The sequence below is a fragment of the Vigna radiata genome, chromosome 10 (assembly GCF_000741045.1).
Source record: "Vigna radiata var. radiata cultivar VC1973A chromosome 10, Vradiata_ver6, whole genome shotgun sequence".
In the NCBI taxonomy this organism is placed as follows: domain Eukaryota; kingdom Viridiplantae; phylum Streptophyta; class Magnoliopsida; order Fabales; family Fabaceae; genus Vigna; species Vigna radiata.
Window position 1 is genome coordinate 12,646,394 of NC_028360.1, and position 14,349 is coordinate 12,660,742.

The following is a 14,349-nucleotide window of genomic DNA, read 5'->3' on the forward strand; positions in this document are numbered from 1 at the left end:
CACACTCTACTTACGTTTGAGCAGAACTCAAACATACAATTGTGATACACAATTCCCAAAACCGCTCCTAACTTGAGCGTCGGAGTGCCATTGCAGGTACCTCCCCCTCCGGTCAAAGATCGAAGTTCACCCAACTGTCAAGGCTGAAGGAGAGCGAGCGGTCAAGACTCAAGAAGAGCTAGCAATCCAGTCTATCCCAGCACCAGAAAGCGGGAAAGCCATGTCATCCAGGTTAGTGTCTCGGTCCCCAAAAATATCTACCGAAACAATATATATATATTATTTTTAAAATAAACATCACGACATATCATAGAGGTGTCGTATTCGATATTTATATTGCATCCATGCATCATAGTTTTTCACTAGTATTTATTTCTCTTCTCTATTTAAATAAGCATATTTGAATTTTCACAAAAATTGAACAAAGAAAAAGACCTTGCCTAAAATAATTAAGAATCATATGTAATCTCTTTTTCTTTTGTATTATATATTTTTTTTCTCAATTTTTGTTTAATACGTGTGGGGAAGGTTGCACTCGGCATGAAGAAGTAGAACCAACTCTTCATACAATTATTTAGGAAATGTTGGTAGCAACGTGCCCTGCCAAACTCCACACGACACCACACCAAACATCATCCTATGTTATGTATATATGTCCCCCGAGCTATCAAATTCTCCACACTTAGTTCATAGCCAATTCGTTAGATTTATGTTCGTCATAATGGACACCTTGTTCCTTGTGAAGGAAATTTCTGCGTCAATTTTGATTTTCTTGGTGACCCTTTTGTCCATTCGCACACTCTTCAAACGCCGTGGCCGGAAGCTGCCGCCGGGGCCAAGAGGGTGGCCTGTGGTGGGTGCACTTCCTCTTATGGGAAGCATGCCCCATGTGACATTGGCTAATATGGCAAAGAAATATGGATCGGTTATGTACCTAAAAATGGGTAGTAACAACATGGTTGTGGCTTCTACTCCTGCCGCTGCTCGTGCCTTCCTTAAAACCCTTGACCAAAACTTCTCCAATCGGCCTCCAAATGCTGGTGCAACCCACTTGGCTTATGATGCACAGGTAGGGATATGAACACCACTTGCTTCTTCAATTTTATCTATGCTTCTATTTCCTTTTCATATATTGAAAATTTAACTATGATTAATAAGTTTGTGTGAAACAGGACATGGTTTTTGCTGAATATGGATCAAGGTGGAAATTGCTGAGGAAACTAAGCAACCTGCACATGCTTGGAGGAAAGGCTCTTGATGAGTGGGGAAAGGTTCGAGAAGAAGAGATGGGGCAGATGCTGGGTAGCATGTACGAGTGTAGCAAGAAGGGTGAAGCTGTGGTGGTGCCTGAGATGCTCACCTACTCTATGGCCAACATGATAGGCCAAGTCATACTCAGTCGTCGAGTGTTCGAGACCAAGGGTTCTGACTCAAACCAGTTCAAGGACATGGTGGTCGAGCTCATGACTGTTGCAGGCTACTTCAACATTGGCGATTTCATACCCTTCTTAGCCAAATTGGACCTTCAAGGCATTCAGCGTGGGATGAAGCACTTGCACAACAAGTTTGATGTCTTGCTCACAAACATGATTCAGGACCATGTGGCTTCTAAGCATAAGAGAACGAATAAACCCGATTTCTTGGACATGGTCATGGCTCATTATGGTGGTGAACACGACGCTCATGGGGACAAACTCTCACTCATCAACGTCAAGGCACTGCTACTCGTACGTATCACTCTTTATATCTTAACTCAATTTTCACCATTCTTCCCCACCCTTCAATCAAAATAATTATAAAATCTTATATTAATTCTAACTCATATGCCATAAGTTATTAATTTATTTAGTCCACGTGAATTTCCCAAACACATCTTTCCATGGTCAAACATTAATATTCTGTGCATACCTAGCTAATAATAGTTAATCTCATTTTATAAAAAAAAAATAACTATTGCCTACTTATATATTATAAATTAATTGTTATATAATCTTTATAACATATCTCTTTTATATAGAAACATGCATCTCACATGTGAGTAATGGGTAACAACATCTCTTACAGAAGTCAATCAAGAGTAATACAATAATAAAAATAAATTTAATAAACCTTTTAAGATAAACTTTAATATTATATATTAAAAATAAATTTAAATATAATATTATCATAAAATTAATTTGTAAAATGAGATGATTTCATTTATATAATATAAATAAAAATTATTTTTATCCTAATTCATATAAAATTTTGACAGATCCTTCAACTGTGTTTATAAATTACATATTAATATAATTAAAACATAAAAATATAATCATGTGATTGAAGTACCAAAAGTAGTTTATTTGGTCATCATTACTATGGATATGAGTTGTATATATCTACTTTGTAATGTGTAATGTGTCAAGTTGAAGACCACAACTTAAGCCACTAACCTAAAACATGTGTTTAGGGGCATTCTTAGTTATGTGTCTTTGATAGGTTAGCTAACTTTACATTTGAAAGGTAAATGAAAGAGAAAGAAGGTGGTGAAAAATAAATAAAGAAGAAAGAAGATGGAAGAAGTAAACAAATCAATAAATTTTAAGGTAAAGATGATTCAAATTTTCATATAAAAAACTTTTTAAATAATATTAACATCAAATTAACGGAAATAGTTATATTCATTTAAAAAAAAATATGTATCTTTTTAAATAAAAATAGAAATTCAATTAAATATATATATATATATATATATATATATATTAAAATAAATAAAAGATATAAATATAAAAATCAAATTAGTAATTAAGTTTTTTTATCAATAATTTCAAATCGTCAATAACAAAGTGTTAGAAAGAAAGAAAAGAAAAACATTACAGCTGAATCTAAACTTTAGATCGAATAATAAAAGGCAACCTAAGGCCGTACGTACATGTTGTATGTGAACTGAAGTTAACCACGATCAGGTGTTATCTGTGAACTAAGATTCGCAAGATCAAGTTTAATTGCTTCGACACGATACAGCGCTTATCTTCGTTTGGAATTGGGACCACGGAAAAGGGTGTTCCAAGATCGTAGGACAATATCATTGTTTATAATAAGTAAAGTATGTACGAAGTTGGATAAGATATTTATTAGATTTCATGAAATCTAATTTATTTTTTGTTGATTTGAACTGAGTTATATTAACTATTTTTTTTTTTGTTTTGTAGAATTTTAAATTTCAATTTTCTTTGAAATCTTTAGAATACTTTATTTTGAGAACAAATTTTAAGTAATTTAGTATTAAAAATATACATTTTTTATCAGCAAAATAATATCATGAATCTAAAAACTGAGTAACATAAAAATAATACAATTTAAACACATTAAATAATACTTATGCTATTATTATTATTTAATAATTATATTATAAGTAATATAAAAAAATTATATATATTAACGTCGTTTTGAGGAAAGATAGAGTTTTCTTCTTTTAAAAAAATATAAAATCACATTAAGTTATTTTTTAAAAATAAGATTTAATTTAACAAAAAAATATTAAAACAAAAATCAATTTAAATATAAGAACTAAATTACTAATTAAGTTTATAAAAATTTAAAATAATATTAAATTAATTGATTATAAACAAAATTTAAAATATTATAAATTAATTTGGAATATTTTTAGGTGAAAATATTTATTTTCCAAATTATTTATACTCTTAGAAATATTATTGCTTTGCAATCTCTTTGTCACAAAAATTTGAGTTTTTTCAAAAATAAAAAAGCACTTTCAAATGATCTTAGTATTTTTAACTGAGTATATTAATTTTTTTTTTTCTGTATTGACTACTTAAATCTTTTTTCTGGCCAGTAATATTAATCAATGAGAGTGTTTTTCTTATCTTATGATAAAAGTAAGATACAACATAGTGAGCGTAGGTGAAGCTATATAAAAAATCTTTAATATAAAATTTTAAAATAAAAATTTGTCTTCTCTTCTGTTTTCCTTTCTCACCTTACTCTGATATTAGTTTTAAACTGATCCCAACATCTAACACTTTTAAAAATAACCGTAGAATCTTATACTAATGAGAAGATGATGTGAATCAAAGATCTGATAAAAGAAGTGATCAGAAAATTAAACTTTAATTAGAGAAATTGATTATTGAGTTGAAATTGAATTAAGTGTATAGTAATTATGGTGTTGTAACTGGTATATGATGGTCTGCAACAGAACCTATTCACAGCAGGAACTGACACGTCTTCAAGCATCATAGAGTGGTCCTTAGCAGAGATGTTGAAGAACCCGAGCATCATGAAGAAGGCTCACGAGGAAATGGACAAAGTGATAGGTAGGGAGCGCCGCCTCAAAGAATCCGACATCGCAAACCTTCCCTACTTCCAAGCCATATGCAAAGAGACTTACAGAAAGCACCCTTCAACTCCTCTCAACCTCCCTCGAATCTCCAACCAACCATGCCAAGTTAACGGCTTCTACATCCCCGAGAACACTCGCTTGAGCGTCAACATCTGGGCCATAGGGAGAGACCCCCAAGTGTGGGACAAACCCCTCGAGTTTAAGCCAGAGAGGTTCTTGAGTGGCAGGAACAAAATGATCGACCCACGTGGCAATGACTTCGAGTTAATACCCTTCGGCGCCGGGCGAAGGATCTGCGCCGGCACCAGAATGGGGATTGTCTTAGTGCACTACATTTTGGGAACCTTAGTTCATTCCTTTGATTGGAAGGTGCCACTTGAAGTGGGGGAATTGAACATGGATGAGGCCTTTGGTCTTGCCTTGCAGAAAAAGGTTCCTCTTGCTGCTTTGGTTACTCCTAGGTTGACTCCTAATGCTTACATTCCTTAGATTACCTTTCTTATCAAGCTTTGCTTTCTTCTCCAATGCTTCTGTGGTAGCTGATTATCTATATAGCTACTGAATAAGTGTTTGTGTTAGCACAACCAGTTGCTGTTTCTAAATATCTTCTGATTCAGGCTTATCTAATTTGTTTTCGGTTAATTATGTTTTATGTTATTCATATGGGACTTTAGTTAATTAATTTTATTAGTTTAATTAGATTTACTTTTTATTCATGACATTTTAATTATTAAAATTAAGAAATGAATTGAATATCTTGACCTTGTTTCTTATTGCAACGCTCTTCGACCACCACCAAGATGCTCACATGGCACTTCACCACTGCTACCGTCTTAAATAACGTCATATATATATATATATATATATATATATATATATATATATATATATATATATATATATATATATTGTTTCGGATTGTCGGAGTCTTCCTCTACAATTTCCGGGCTTGGACACTCTCCTACCGTCCACTCTGTCTCTTATCTTCTGCTGTCCGTCTTGACCGGCCGGGTACCTGCTAAAAGTACTCCGACGCTCAAGTCAGTTCTTAGTTTTGTTTATAGAGATAGAAAGAGAAAGTTATCAAGTAGCATAAATGCACAATAAATGTTCCTACCTACTGTTACCTTTGACCTCTATTTACAGTTTTCCAGATGGGCCGAGGATTAGCCTTCTTTAATCACGGCCCAAGATCGGGCCCAATGCTCTTAATCCTACTTAGCTTGACATTAATTAGTGACCTGATCTTTCCTCGTTCATTGTCATTAAATGATCCCGCGTCGTTCAGTGAAGCCGTCCGGTCATGCCGGACGAACTCAAAGAAGTGTCGTCAGGAGGGTTCGCTATGGAGCGGTCAGTCAGTTGTCCGGACGTCCCCCCTAATGTACAGGGCCGGACGTCCTCCCTGGTACAGAGGCCCCCCAAGCCTGAAGTGACAAAGTAACTGAAAGGCTGAGAGTGGGGAGACGGTTGCGATTTTTAAGGGGGCACTAGGCGGGAAAAGACACGTGTTCTCCTGTCACTGGTCATTTTGAGTGGTGGAGTGAACCGTCGCGAATCTGGGCCGTCGATGTGCTTTGAATCGAACGGTGGGTAGTGCATGAGGATTTTCAAAAATTGGCTATAAATAGGGGTGGGGAAGGGTCGCTGCTAACTCCTTACTTCTCTCTTTTTACTGCTTCAGAATTTCGACCTTCAGGTAATAAATGGCTGCGTTTAGCGTTTACTCATCGGAGGAGTCGTCGGGTCGTGGCGGCGGAAGCGTGGCGGGAAGGACCGGTGGCGTCCCTTTGGAAAGGGAACAGGTGGAGGTTAGGGCAGGGGGTGCTTCGTCTCCGAGTTCGGCCTCTTCGTCGTTTCTGGATGCGCATCAGGATGAGAGCTCAGTTCCGCCTTCTCCGGACGGAGATTGATTGGTTAATGGTTACGGCATATTTTTGCTCAAGGGGGGAGTACAGATTGATCGCGAGTCGGCCGAGCCGGCCGGGGGATGGCCTCGCATCCGGGGTTATCGGTGGGCCTCCCCTGAAGTAGGTGAGTTTACCTCAAATTTTGGGACTCACGATGAACTGTCGTGGTGGGCGAATCGGTCCTACATCGCCTGGGCGTCAGTCATCCGAACGAGCGCGTATACCATGGGAAGGGTTCCAGCACCGAGGACTTCTTCTTCGTGTATACGTACATGTTTGAGCTAATGTACGTCAGAGTGCCGTTCACCGATTTTCAGGCGTCCGTCCTCAAGGAATTGAAAATAGCTCCCACCCAACTTCATCCGAACGGGTGGGCGGCCATGCAAGCCTTCACATCCTTGTGTGCGGCGGTTGGATTAGTACCCATGGTTCGGGTATTTCTTCACTACTTCAACGTCCGTCCTTCCCCTCGACGAGGATGAGTATCCCTATCCTCTGTACATGATCACACTCTTTTTAAGCCGTTTTCCGATTCTTTACAAAAATTTCAAGACAAGATATTTCAAAATAATAATTAAGGAGTCCGGCAAGTCGGAGTTTTTTGACGCCGAAGGCACTCCTCGGTTCCCTTTTTATTGGACAGAGGATCCTCCCAAAATAAGGGTGTATGGTGTAACCCGTATGAATAATTTGGAGCGCGACGCCGTTCGGATCATAAAGGACCTTCCCCGTCGCCTCAACGCCCGCGGCTTCGTCGACTGCCTGAAATACGAGGACTATGACCAAATTGCCTTTGGTATGCTTATGGCCAGTTCGGCTTCCTTATGTTCATTTTTGACTTAGCTAAATTCTTGTTTTCTTTTCAGGATATATGTCACTATCGGAGCCTCGCCAGTCTGGATGGCTTGCGTCCACTCAACGGCGCAAGGGGAGCAACTCGAAAGGTGTTGCACAACCGTCCGCGGCCTCCAGTCGGGCGACGTCGTCCGGGATACCTACCGGCATACCTGTAAAGGTGAAGGTGGTGGACCCCGTGACAGTGGTTCGCCTTGAAAAGGTGTTGGTTGGTTCTGCGCCAAAGAAAGTCCAACTGGACCCCGCTTTTGTCACATTGGTCAATTCTTCTGAGTCTCCTCCGGATTCGGCCATTCCCCTCGAGCGGAAGAGAAAAACTAAGGATGAAGGGAAGTCCTCCTCCAAACGTCATCGTCGCAGTGGAAGTTCTTCACTTCATCCCCTACCGGCCGGTGTCTTCAACATTGCCTTTGACGCGGCATCAAAGATAGAGTGTCGGCCCAACTCCTCTCAATTGGCAGTCATTGAGCCATTATCTAAAGAAGATTTGCTGGGGGCGGCCGTGGAGCAGATGAGTCGGGGCGTTATGCTGGCTCGTAGAGCTCGTGAACACAGTAAGGGTCGTGAGGCTCGGGAGTTGCTCCGCGAGTTGGCGGATGAACAGAATGTTTCCGCCAGTCTTCGTCGTTGCGTGGAGGCGCTGGCGAAGGACCATGAGCATTGCTCTAAGACGCAAACCAAGTTGCAAGCGAACTTGGACACTGTTGCTTCTAAACTGGCTGCAGCGAACAAGTCCTTAGCGGACACCAAGGTGGTGGAGGATGGTCTAAGAGAAGATGTCGAGAAGGAAAAGTTGGAGGTCCGCCGGTTGGCCAAGAGGGGAGGCGAATTGGCCGAACAGAGCGAGCGACTATCCCAAGATCTTTTGGCCGCCAATGCCGACAAGAAGCGTCTTGAGACCGAGCTGAAGGAGGCGAAGGAAGCTTTCGACAAGCTGGACGCCACCGTGATCGACGAGCACGAAGAAGGGTTCAATAAGGCTCTTCGTCAAGTGCAATATCTTCTTAAGGTAGATCCGGTTGCTGCTGGGTTCGACTTGTACAAGGACGTTTATCGGGGCGAGATGCGACCAGTGGAGGGGGCTTTAAATGATGAAACCGTCGTGGGAACGGACGACGAGCCTGCTGTTGAGGCCGACCCAGGAGTTTGATCTTTTTAAACATTGTATTTTTTGGTCCGTGAGGTCGACTTGCAAACATTTAGGCGTAGCTTTTGTTTGTGTGGTCGACCCGTCCGGCTTTTTGCTATACTTTGACAGTATAATGAATTTGGTTTGTTTTATGGTTATGTTATTTTATTTTTTGTTGTCTTGTTAGCTTTGTTATTTATAAGTACTATCGGCCCGTGCTGGTTTGCTCGGGTTGGATTTTTGGTCAGATGGATTCCGTGCGGCGACGGACCCCTTAGTGGGATGGATCCCTTGGCGGGACGAATCCCTTATGAATGATTTGGGACGGATCCCTGTTTATTAGAGACGGATCCCTTCAACTTATTTGGGAAGGATCCCTTAGTTATGGTCAGCTTTTCCGGCAAAGTACTCGAAATTGGATGAAAAAGACGACTTTTCATTTAAGGATTCATAGAAAGAGTACATCGGCTAAACATGATTAACTGAAGTAAAACTTTAAGTGTGTTGCATTCCATGTATTGCGAAGGAGCTTTCCATCCGGCCGAGCAAGGCGATAAGCTCCGTTCTTTAGCGTTGCGACGACTCTGAAGGGGCCTTCCCACTTGGCTGCCAATTTTCCATGTTGAGGCGCGCGCTTGGCTTCCCCGGTCTTCCTCCAGACGAGGTCGCCCTCTTGAAATTCTCGGGAGCGGACCTTAGTGTTGTATCGACGCTCGATTAGCCGTTTACAAGCCTCAGCTCTGAGCGCCGCCCGATCGCGACGTTCGTCGATGGTATCGAGCTCCACCCTTAACACCTCATCGTTTATCTGCATGTCATCGAGCCTCCTGCGCAGTGATGGTTCGCCCAATTCGACCGGCAGCATGGTGTCAGTCCCATAAGTTAAATTAAAGGGGGTTTTTCCCGTGGTGCATTGCGGTGTGCATTTATAGCCCCACAATACTTCTGGCAATTCCTCTACCCAGGCCGATTTCTTCTCTCCCAACCTCCTTTTTAATTCCGCCACTATGGTTTTGTTGACGGCTTCGACCTAGCCGTTCGTTTGGGGGTGTTCTACCGAACTGGTGAAATGCTTGATACCCAAGTTAGTGTAGAATTCCTCCAGTTTTCTATCGATGAATTGTCGGCCGTTATCTGTTATTATAACTTTGGGAAGGCTGAATCTGCATATTATTTTCCTGCAAAACTTCTGAACCTGCCCGACAGTGATGGATGCCAGGGGCTCTGCCTCGACCCATTTGGTGAAATAATCCACCGCGACTAGGAGAAATCGTTTCTGACCCTGGCCTTGGGGAAAAGGTCCGACGATATTCATTCCCCATTAGGCAAACGGCCACGAGGAGGTAATGGAATGGAGCGTGTGCGGGGGAGCTCGAGTGTCGTTGGCATGGGCTTGGCAACTGAGGCAACGTTGCGTGAAAGTTCGGGTATCGTCCTCCATTGTCGGCCAGTAGTATCAGGCTCTTAGGATGCGGGCTTTCAACGTTCTCCGTCCAGAATGAAATCCGCACACCCCATTGTGAAGCTCGTTCATCACGTACTGAGCTTCCTCCGGTGATAAGCATTTCAGCAGCGGAGTGGAGAAACCTCTTTTGTATAAGTCGTCCCCGATTATTATAAACCGGGCGATCTTCTTTGATTCGGATGAATCTACTGATAGTTCATCCTCTTGCCTTTTTATCAATCTTCTTATCTCATCTTGCCAGTCGTTACTGGCCGAAGTTATGGCGTAACATTCTACGAAAGGCTGGAGCAAGACCTGGTGGATAACAGTTGTAAGTTGACCCTTTTCTTTGCCAGAGCTGAGTTTAGACAACATGTCGGCCCGCGTATTCTGCTCTCGGGGGATATGTTGGATCACAACCTTTTCGAAGGTCTCCACTAAGGATGTCGCGCGGTGAAAATACTTCAGCAGATGGTCCTCCTTCACCTGAAATTCCCAATTCATCTGCCCCACGACCAGTTGCGAATCCGTCCGACACACCATATTTCGTGCTCCCATATCCTTTGCAAGCCCTAACCTGGCCACCAGAGCTTCATATTCAGCATGGTTATCGGATGTTTTGAACTTAAATACCAGCGAGTATTCAAGCAAAAAACCGTTCGGTCCTTCCAAAACTATTCCGGCCCCACTGGCCTGTCGTCCGGACGCTCCGTCAACGTAAAGGGTCCATTGATCACTCCCGAACACAGGCAACTCAGTTGCGAAGTCAGCAAGATGTTGGCCTTTAATGGAACCCCTCAGTTCGTACCGGAGACCAAATTCTGATAACTCGACGGCCCAACCCACCATTCGTCCGGCCAGATCAGGTTTCCTTAGCACCTTAGCCATTAGATGATTTGTTCTGACGACCACTTGGTATCCCTGGAAATATTGGCGAAGTCTGCGGGAGGTGTGGAGGAGCGCCAGCGCCACCTTTTCTACTTGCTGGTAACGGACCTCCGTCTCCTGAAGCGTGCGACTGACAAAATATATAAGTTTTGGGGAAGGTTCTTCCTGTGTTAGGACCGCACTGATCGCCGTGTCGGACACCCCCAAATATATTTGCAACTCATAGCCTGGTATTGGTCTGTTCATGACGGAGGGGTTCATCAGAATCTCTTTCACTTCAGCAAATGCTTGCTCGCACTCCGCGTCCCATTTTCCCGGGGCATCCTTTTTCATTTTCTTGACGATCGACCGAATTCGTTCGGCTAATTTCGGAACGAAACGGGATAGTGCTGTCAACCGACCGACCAACCTCTGGATGTCCTTGAGCGTGCTGGGGCTTGCCATCTTCAACACGGCTTCGCACTTGTCGGGGTTGGCTTCGATTCCCCGGGAGGTAAGCATAAAACCTAGGAATTTCCCCCCGGCTACGCCGAAGGTACATTTCGCCGGGTTTACCCGCATGCCATACCTCCTGATCTGAGTGAATACTTCTTCCAAATCGTGCAAATGTTGTTCATCATCCGGCGACCGAACAACCATGTCGTCGATGTAGATGTCCATGCATCATCCTATTTGTTCGGAGAAGACCCTGTCCATCAATCGCTGGTACGTGGCCCCAGCGTTTTTCAAGCCGAACGACATTACTTCATAACAGAAGTTGGCCTTCTCCGTCATGAAAGCGGTCTTCTCACGATCTGGTGCGTACATGGGGATCTGGTTGTATCCGGAATACGCGTCCAAGAAACTCAGCATCCGGTGCCCGGATGCCCCATCGACCAACGCGTCGATGCTCGGAAGTGGGTAAGAGTCCTTGGGGCACGCCTTGTTTAAGTCCGTGTAATCTGTACGCATCCGTCATTTGCCGTTTGACTTCTTTACCATGACCACATTGGCCAACCATGTGGTGTATGTGATCTCTCGGATGAAGTCGGCTTCACATAACTTCCTGGCTTCTTCGTTTACTGCTTTCCTTTTCTCTTCTCCCATTTTTTGCTTCTTCTGGGATATTGGCCGAGCGTTCCTTACTAAGGCCAGCTTATGGGACGCAACGGACGGATGGATACCCGGCATGTCTGCCGCCGTCCATGCGAAAAGGTCCCGGTTTCGCCATAAAATGGCCCTCAATTGCTTCTCTGTCGCGGATTCCATCCCCGTGGCTATAGAGGTGGTTTGCGAGGGATCCCGTCTAATCATGACGGGCTGCGTTTCTCCTAGAGGCTCCAGGCGGTCCTCAGTATTAGTCCTTGGGTCCAAATCAGCCATAGCCACCTCCGATCTAGACACTTTTCGTCGGTTTTCCTGTGGATATATCCGCAGACTGGCTGCATAGCACTCCCGGGCGGTTTTCTGGTTTGCCCGTATAGTGCAGATTGTTACCCGGTGGGTTGGGTATTTCATGGTGAGGTGCGGCGTGGACACTATAGCTCCGAAAGCATTCAGGCACGGACGTCCTAAGAGGATGTTATAGGCCGTGTTAGCCTCCACTAACAAGTACCTTATGTTCATTTCCTCGCTCTCCCTTCCAGTACCCAGGCGGGTCCGCAAATCAACATACCCTCTCGTGTCCACCCGCTCCCCGGCAAAACCTACTATTTGTTAGTTGTATGGTACCATGAGGTCTTCCGATATGTCCATCTGGGAGAAGGTCTTCCAGTAAAGGATATTAACTGAGCTCCCCTGGTCGACAAGCACTTTGCTGATTTCGTAGCGTGCGATTTCTACAGTTATCACCATCGGGTCGTCCTGGTCCAGGTCCGGCGTGTGGAAGTCTTCGTCCGTAAAGGTGATGGGGGGCATGGTTCGTTTTGGGACATCTACCGCATGTATAGACCGTAACGTCCGAATGCTCCTTTTCCTTGCCGAGGAGGTGGGTCCCCCTCCCACGAATCCTCCTGATATCGTATTTATTACCCCCCGTAACGGCCGTCTCCTATCTCCGTCCCTACTGCGACTTCGGCTTCTCTCCTGCCGGTCATCCGTCGTGGGCCTATGAGTTCGCACGTTCGTATTTCGTTCTTGCTTTCTGGGGCTCCTGGGCCTGTGGCTTCGTCTCGGGCTCGTCCGCCGGGGACTGGACGGCCTATCGGTATACTGGTCGGAGGCGTTTATCATTATGAACCACTGCAGACGTCCCGCGCGGATCAATTCTTCGATCTTATCTCTAAGTGTCACGCATTCCTCCGTGTCGTGGCCCGAATTCTGGTGGTATAAGCATCGTTTGGTCAGGTCCGCTCCCGGAGGAGTCGGACGCCTTAGAGGGGTTTGCCCGGAGGAGTCGGACGCCTTAGAGGGGTTTGCATGATCTGCGCACTCAACGCCTCTTGCAATATCCGAGCCCTAGGAGTGTTGAGCGTGGTATATTGTTGAAAACGTGGGCCCCTTGGTCCCTCTCTACTCTTTTGCCCGCTCCGACTTCCCTGACCGTTCGTCTTCTTTCCTTCATTCTTATCCATCCTAGCCTCCTGAGCATCTTTCTGATATTGTTGTTTCATATTTTCTACCCTGGCTTCATCGGCCGCTCTCTGTCTAAGCTCCTCCATCGTTCGAGGAGGGTTCTGGCAGACACTGTCCTTAAACGGCCCTGGCCTGAGGGCCGGCATTACGTACTGGAGGGCGAGTTCCAGGCCAAGCCCTTTTACTCTCCGTACCGTTTTCTGGTACCTATCCATAAAGACTTTCAATGGTTCCTCCTTCCCTTGTCTAAGATTCATCAAATCCACCACAGTCACATCCTCCGCGTTGCAGGCAGCAAATTGTTTTTTGAGCATCTCTCCCAGACTCTTGAAGTTCTCAATGGAGTTGACCGACAATAAGTTAAACCATTCTAAGGCCTCACCCTCCAAGGATAAAGAAAATGCCCGACACCAAATGGCGTTGCAGCCCATACGGAAGGTCATGGCATTGATGAACGACTTCACGTGGGCGGTCGGGTCAGACGTCCCGTCATACATCTTGAACTGAGGGGGTACGAACTGCTCTGATATGTGTACTTCCATAATTTCCCGCACGAACGACACCATGGTGGTCGACTCTTCCACTTTTACCAATGACCGGCTATCCTTGTTCCCCTTCTCCTCTCTTCCCTCCGTCCGAGCACCACTATTCTCCCCTTCCAACGGTATCTGCTGCTCTCCTGCCCCCTCTCCCTGCTCACCACCGATCGCCCCGTCCTTATTCTTCGCGATCTGAGCCAAACACTCTGCCCTCACTGCCGCCATCTCCTCCTTGTGCTTTCGTTGCATTTCCATCATCCTTTGCTCCATCATCCTCAGCATCTCCGTCGGATCTTCGGTGCTATTGTTTCTTGTGGTCACCATTGGGTATAATCCTCCGGCCCCAGGTGGGCGCCAAACAGTTTCGGATTGTCGGGGTCTTCCTCTACAATTTCCGGGCTTGGACACTCTCCTACCGTCCACTCTGTCTCTTATCTCCTGCTGTCCGTCTTAACCGGCCGGGTACCTGCTAAAAGTACTCCTACGCTCAAGTCAGTTCTCATTTCTGTTTATAGAGATAGAAAGAGAAAGTTATCAAGTAGCATAAATGCACAATAAATGTTCCTACCTACTGTTACCTTTGACTCTATTTATAGTTTTCCAGATGGGCCGAGGATTAGCCTTCTTTAATCACGGCCCAAGATCGGGCCCAATGCTCTTAATCCTACTTAGCTTGACATTAATTAGTG

General features: G+C 44.3%; 2 protein-coding genes across 2 annotated transcripts; one reads left to right on the plus strand and one right to left on the minus strand.

The window, feature by feature from the left end:
- Positions 1 to 637: 637 nt before the first annotated feature.
- On the plus strand, positions 638 to 4,854 carry LOC106774548 (flavonoid 3',5'-hydroxylase 2). The gene is made up of 3 exons (XM_014661579.2): positions 638 to 1,069; positions 1,173 to 1,727; positions 4,199 to 4,854. Exons 1-3 carry the CDS (start codon positions 653 to 655, stop codon positions 4,829 to 4,831), a joined length of 1,605 nt encoding a protein of 534 aa, XP_014517065.2. The 5' UTR covers positions 638 to 652; the 3' UTR covers positions 4,832 to 4,854.
- A 4,838-nt stretch (positions 4,855 to 9,692) lies between these two features.
- LOC111242702 lies at positions 9,693 to 11,228 on the minus strand. The gene has a single exon (XM_022787252.1). It carries the CDS (start codon positions 11,226 to 11,228, stop codon positions 9,693 to 9,695), a length of 1,536 nt encoding a protein of 511 aa, XP_022642973.1.
- Positions 11,229 to 14,349: the final 3,121 nt, after the last annotated feature.

Coding starts and splice junctions, on each gene's coding strand:
- LOC111242702 (XM_022787252.1), bottom strand. CDS start 11,228: ATGGACATCTACATCGACGACATGGTTGTTCGGTCGCCGGATGATGAA.
- LOC106774548 (XM_014661579.2), top strand. CDS start 653: ATGTCCCCCGAGCTATCAAATTCTCCACACTTAGTTCATAGCCAATTC. Junction 1,070..1,172: donor ACTTGGCTTATGATGCACAG/GTAGGGATATGA, acceptor TGTGTGAAACAG/GACATGGTTTTTGCTGAATA. Junction 1,728..4,198: donor ACGTCAAGGCACTGCTACTC/GTACGTATCACT, acceptor GGTCTGCAACAG/AACCTATTCACAGCAGGAAC.